Raw genomic sequence first — 6111 nt, forward strand, 5'->3', positions numbered from 1 at the left:
CAGGAAAGGTGCCCTGCTCCTATGGCCCCAGCTCTCTCAGCTCAGTTGGACGCAGCACCTGTGACTTACCTTCCATGTGGAGCCAGCCACACTAGGGTAGGTGGGGACAGAGGCTCACTAAAGCAGAAACCTCCACAGGAAGCAAGGGCATCCTTTCATCGCTCCAAAGGGAGCCAAGAGTCAGGAGTGGTTGGTAAGGCAAAGAGAGGTCAGTTCTCACAATGGAATAATACTGGATTTATTAACTATTCTTTTGAGTTCTAGTAGTCCTTCTACCACACAGTCTCACTCCGAAAGGGTGTGCGTACGTCCTTTAGCCTCACACACTGATCAGTACCGAGATCCAGTGGCCTGCGTGACTCTTCACAATGACGAAAGCAACAAGAATTAGGAAAGCAGAATACTCAGAAAAGTCTCTAAGGTGGGGAGAGAGCTAGAGGGGACTCCAGCCTCAACACCCCAGTGCTGACAGAGAGAGGAAGTTCAGCGGAGTGAAATGTGGTGAAACATGGAAGTTCTGCCCAGAGCTGGGCCTGGCAAGGAGTATGAAAGGACAGCAAGGCAGTCAGACACACAATTCAGTTCAGACAGGAGCAGTCTTCTGTGGGTTTTCAGAAACATCACTTTCCACCACCAAGCTCTGGGCAACTCCACAGAGAGAAGCCCTCATGGTCATTTACCCAGTAAAGAGAGCCCAAGGTGATGTTCAACCAGAAAGCCAACATGTCAAAGACGCTGGAAAGATTACAGCCTCTGATACAATGTGCAACCCAGACTTCATACTGTTTTTAAGCCAAAATACTTATATTCCTACACCATTAAAAACTTCATTGAAATTGAACACAGCCGAAAGGGGAGGAAGTGAGCAAGCAAAGATCAGAAAGAAGCAGTTTGCAGTGGGGATGTCCAGTGATCCCCGCAGACCCTCTCCCCACACTTTTCAGGCACTCTGGCATTGTGCACCCACTGCCCAGACAGGGGAACTGAGGAAAGGCAGATGTTTGGGGAGAAGAGGGGAGGGGAAGGGCGGAACACCTCAGAAATGAAGCAAACATCATCACAAGAAAAACTGCATAATTGGCGGGTCCCAAGGTTCAGAAAGCATGAAGGAAGGGCTGGCAGCTCCAGTTTTTCGGAAGAGAGCGGTCTCCCTCAGGTTGAGGAGCTTTACCTTGGGAGATTAACTTGGGGTCCTTAGTGAAGGGTCTGGGCTCCTGCTACTCCCAAAGCGAGTTTTTTGTTCATTGTCCCTCACTTCATTGCTGTGAAGTGATTTCAAGTATCCGGATTTAACATTCTGCGAGAAGCAGAGGACTCCATGGGTAAATGCACACGGAGGGAGAAGTACACAGCGGTGATCCCAGATAAAACCAGAAGTCTGAGCTCGGGACCACGCGCAGCAGGGAGAGCGCAGCGCTGCCGCCAGGGGGCACCAGAGATCACGTCCAGGGTGCCGGCCCGCGCGGCCTAAGCGGGTGGGGTGGGGTGGTGGAAGGACTGGGGAGGTGGTGTCTGGCACCTGCGCAAGGCCCACTCCCTGATCTCTCACCCTTCACCCCCAAGTCCAATTTCCCAGCACGGCCATCTCGCTCTGGGCAGTTCCCTCGGAGTTACTGGTGAGAAACCTTCCGTCCTGCAAAGACGAACAGACCGACGTATTGAGAAGACCCCACCGCAGGCAGACGAGGGGCTGCACGCTCAACCCTCGCGGTCCACAGAAAAAGCCACCTGCCGCCACACTGTGGGCTGGGCGCAAGTGACACAAGTGCTAGCGCTTCCGCAGGGTCCTAGCGCACGCGATCCGCCAGAACCCCTATCCTCAACCCCGCCCCCTCGCTAGGCGGGTACAAAGAGTAGGAGGGCAGGAACGGGGACAAAGGACCAGGCCGGTAAAGGGCCTTTAACCACCTCTCCGCGAGTGCCTGTGACTCACTAATCTGCCCCATAATAGAACAGGGACGGCCCCTTTTGGCCCACGCGGAGGGGCAGAGGCAGGAGCCCTGGGTCTCGACCTCTAGCATCCGTCATCTGCCCTGCCCTCCATTAGCGGCCCAGCAAGAAGCAGGAGCCGTTTAACAGGCCCCTCGCAGCTCTCAGCGGAGTTTGATGTAATTTAAACCTGGACCTGCGGCTCGTGTGGGCTCCCGACTCCCGCGCGCCGCCGATTAACGTCGCAAACACTTCAGTCAATTATCCCCCTCGCGGAGCTTCTATTTAAAGAGATATTGTCAGGTTCTTAAGCCTCGGATCAGACCCGCTGCTTTCTGCTTCATATACAAAGGCTCCAAACACGAGTTCTTTGAGGATTGGAAGAAATACAATTAAGCAAAGCCTTCGCAACCGTTCCACCCCGCGGGAGCACCCACGTGCGGGACCCGGGAGCTGGGAGGCGTGGGGGCGGGGAAGTGCTAAGTCCTTTCCATTTCAGGCATCTGACAGCGAGTGGAAACAAGGCTGGGACCCGAGGAGAGAGGCGCTGAACCTCAAAGATGGAATTCAAACGCGTCCGAGCTGAGAAGCAGGCTGACTTAGGAGCCGGAGTGGGGCTGGGTAGGGGTTATGCGGAGCAGTGACCCCACATTATCAATGAAGTCAAATCCTGCGTTTGAGAGCCAGAGCTAGCTCAAGCTACCCAGAAGCTGGCTCAAGGGACAACTGGCGTTGAACACCAGGGGCTCTGCCACCCCCAAAATATGCTTTCATTGTCTTGAGGCAGGAATTTCTACCCCAGAAAAACGGCCAGATTTCTTTCTAATCAGCCTTCCTGTCCAGAAAGGTTCTAGGGCCCCTCCTGGTCTTCTCCTTCTCCAACGCATAGGGGAAAAAGACTTTGGTAGTTTGTGGCACTATTGTCAGCATCACTAGGCAGAGGGAGGGAGCCTGAGCCTTTGTTCTCCAAGGTTGACTCTTCTGCCTGCCTGGCTGCCAGGGTGTTGGGAAACCCAGAAAGGGGAAGGCGGACTGGGCAGGAGCTGGCAGGAACCTAGGCAGACCCAGGACTGAGCCTAGGGCTGGGGAAGGGGGGATCCACCTTCCTGGCTGGTGTCAGCCTATGGAACCTGTCTTCCACACTTCGCCTTCCAGCGACGGGAAAGGCTGGGAATACCAACGAGCACAAAAAAAGACATAAGATGAGGGTCCCTTTCTCATTTCTGGTGGAGGTCTTGCTTTGGCAGCGGGACAGGTTCTGAGATGGGGGTAGGGCTACTGTCAGAAAGTGAAGGACCTAGAAGAAAGGGAGAAATTCCAGTAGAGCAGAGACAGGCGGGTGGGGGAACAGAGGCTCGGCCTGGCGCTGTTTACCGCTGAGCGTGCAGCACCACAGCATCCGTGCCCGCCTGCCAAGGCTTTGGCCCAGGCACCGAGAGAGGCAGGGCGTTGGCCTCTACCTCTGGGCCACTCTCGGGCCCTGGCGCCTCCCCGACCATGCTGGGGATGTCTGGGGCTGTGGAGCGTCGGCGTAAACCCAGGCGGCCAGAGCCAGGGCCGCCCTCTGGGTGGGGGCTAAGGCCAATGGGGGCTTGCACTAGGGTCGGAGGCGCTCCCTCCAGCACCTCCTGTGAGCGCCACCGCCCAGTCCCTGACTGGGGCGAGTTTGGTAGGGCCATCAGGGCCCCCGCCCGTAGACGAGCAGCCTCCTCCTCGGTCACCGCACCCAGGGCCAGGCTCATGCTCCGGCCCAACTCGGGCCGCTCGCTGCCCTGCGCCCGGTGCCGGCCCGAACTCTTGACCGTTGAGCCAGCCTCGCCGCCGTGGCCATGGCCGCCCGCCGCCCGCGCAAAGCGCGCCAGCAAAGGCCGCGGTAGGCGGCGGGGGCTGGGTCGTCGACGCTCGGGGCTGGGTGCGGGGGCCGGGCGTCCGGGGGGGCTGTCGGAGTTGGAGCCTCGGGCCGCGGCGGCGGCGGCGGCGCGGCCCCAGGGCCCAGTGAGGGCCTGCACACAAGTCCCATGGCCACGGGCAGCGGCCAGCTGCAACGCCGTAAGGCCCGCACGGTTGGTGCGGTCAAGGCGCAGGCCGAGGCGGCGGAAGGAGCGCACCAAGAACTCGAGCACCGCCCCGTGGCCGCACGCCGCTGCCCACATCACCGGGCTGTTGCCAGCCGAGTCGGTCGCCTCTGGGTCGCCGCTGAACTGCACCAGCAGCTGCACGGCGTCCAGGTGGCCTCGCTCGCACGCCAGGCTGAGTGCGGTGCGGCCGCGCTCGTCCCGCAGGTTCACGGCTGCACCCTGCTCGAGCAGCAACCGCACGAAGCGCGCGCGCAGCGCGGGGTCCGGCAGCCCCACGGCCACCATGAGCAGCGTGCGGCCCTGCTCAGCACGGCAGTCGATAATGCTGCGGTCCAGCGCGTCCAGCACGAAGCGGGCCAAGTGCACTTTGCCCGCCTGCATGGCCTCCAGGAAGGTGCGCGTACCCGCTCGGGGGCACAGGTCCTTGGGCTTGAGCATGGCCCCGGCCGCCACAGCCGGGCGGCCCGGCAGCTCCGCACGGGGGCGCCCCTGTTCTCGCGTCCCGGGGGGCTCCGGCCTCCGCCCGCGCTCTAGTGCCGCTCCCTGCGCGCGTGGGCGGCGGCCGAGGGTCCGGAGATTCCCACTCGAGTTGCACTCGCGGTTCCGGCTGCCCAGCCGCTCCTCGCTCGCACGCCTGGCGTCTCGCTGCGCCTTCCCCGGGCCTCCCGCCTGAAGGTGTTGATTGCTAGCTACTCTGGGCTCCGCTCCTGGCCCGCCACGAGATGACGGGAGCCGAAACTCGGCCCCCTTCTGAGTCTCCGGCTGCTTTCCCCGTGTCCGGCGCCCTCAGTCCCTCGTGGTTTGGAGCCGCGCCACTCACCCGCACCCGGGGCAGCCCCCGCTCCCCTGCTGAGACGGTGGCGCCCGCCGTGCACGCCTGCCTCCAGCCCTGGCGGGGCGCGCCGCTCCTCAAGCTACTGGCGCCGTTCCTCCGCCTCCTCTCTTCTCGCGGGGGCCGGGCCACGCCGGGGCGCTAGCTCCTCACTTGGGGGACTCAGCGGCGCGGGAGCCGCCGCCGCCTAGGTACCTGGCTTTATAGCCTCGGGGGTCTCCATGGCAGCGGCTGCCCTGGAAGCCGGTTGCGCCGTCAGGGCAGACACGGACAGGGCGGCGGAGAGCGCCCCTGACCCCCACTCCTTCGTGGGCCACGAAGTCGGGGAGCGGCTCCTCCTCCGCGCTCCCCTGGGAATGCGGCGGCGGCTGCGGGGCGGGGGCGGGGGCTGCTCGCCGGGGGCCACAAGCACCCAACCCGGCCAATCCCAAAGTCGCAGTCTACTCTCCCCGCCCTCCGCCCCCACTCGAGTCGGTGCCCTGGGCTCCTTAGAAACTGGCGGGATCTCGGGCCCGTCGGGGAAGACTAGGAACTGCCCGGTGTGGCCCAGAGTGAAAAGAAACAGGACGCCGCGAGGGCAGAACTGGACCATGCGACCTGGGGGTGGCGGCGAAAGACGGAAGAGGAGTAACTTGGGGGAAGCGGGCACATGTGCTGCGGGTTGTGGGGGGCGCTCAGTCTGGCTGGGAACTGCCACTCGAAGTGCAGCGAATCACGCACTCACACACGATTGTTCCTCCCGCACACGCTCGCTCCGAGCGGTGGGGGGCAGTGGGGGTGGGGAGCGCGCTCTGCATCTCAGACGTCTCCAACCCCGACCACGCGCCCGCGTCCCAGCCCCCGGCGGCTGCGTAGCGGGCGGAGCGTAGACTGCGCGGCCGCCCCAACTCGGAGCGGGCTGCTTAGCACCTGGGCGTGCTGCAGGCCCGTTAGCAGCTGCTCTGCGCCGGCTCCCGGCTACTCCAGGACTGGCCACCACCTAGGAGAGAGCGAGCGACCCACGCAAGACTCTCCCCCGCCCCGACCTGCGGTCCCTGTCGCTGTCTTGAGCACCAGCCCCCTAGGGCCACAGAGGTCTGGCTGTGGCTACTAGCTGATCTGTAAAGAGAGAAGAGCACAGATTCCATTTTCCACTAGGTGCGTGGAAAAGCCACCGCATCTCCTCTCCCTTCCACCAGCACCCACCCCGGTCCTGGGAAAGGGGGGGATACAGAGACCTAGGATGAGGGGAGTTAGGGCACCTCAGAACTTGGGGAGTGGGGAAAGATGAGT

The 6111-nt window shown here is 62.2% G+C and overlaps 1 protein-coding gene across 1 annotated transcript; it reads right to left on the bottom strand.

The window, feature by feature from the left end:
* Positions 1–3026: 3026 nt before the first annotated feature.
* ANKRD63 (ankyrin repeat domain 63) lies at positions 3027–4445 on the bottom strand. Its single transcript, XM_045532001.1, has one exon. The coding sequence runs from the start codon at positions 4443–4445 to the stop codon at positions 3300–3302; it is 1146 nt and encodes a 381-aa protein (XP_045387957.1). The 3' UTR covers positions 3027–3299.
* Positions 4446–6111: the final 1666 nt, after the last annotated feature.

The sequence above is a fragment of the Lemur catta genome, chromosome 1 (genome assembly GCF_020740605.2).
Source record: "Lemur catta isolate mLemCat1 chromosome 1, mLemCat1.pri, whole genome shotgun sequence".
In the NCBI taxonomy this organism is placed as follows: Eukaryota; Metazoa; Chordata; class Mammalia; order Primates; family Lemuridae; genus Lemur; species Lemur catta.

Excerpts from the sequence above, each read along its gene's own strand:
- ANKRD63 (XM_045532001.1), bottom strand. The coding sequence starts at position 4,445 with ATGCTCAAGCCCAAGGACCTGTGCCCCCGAGCGGGTACGCGCACCTTC.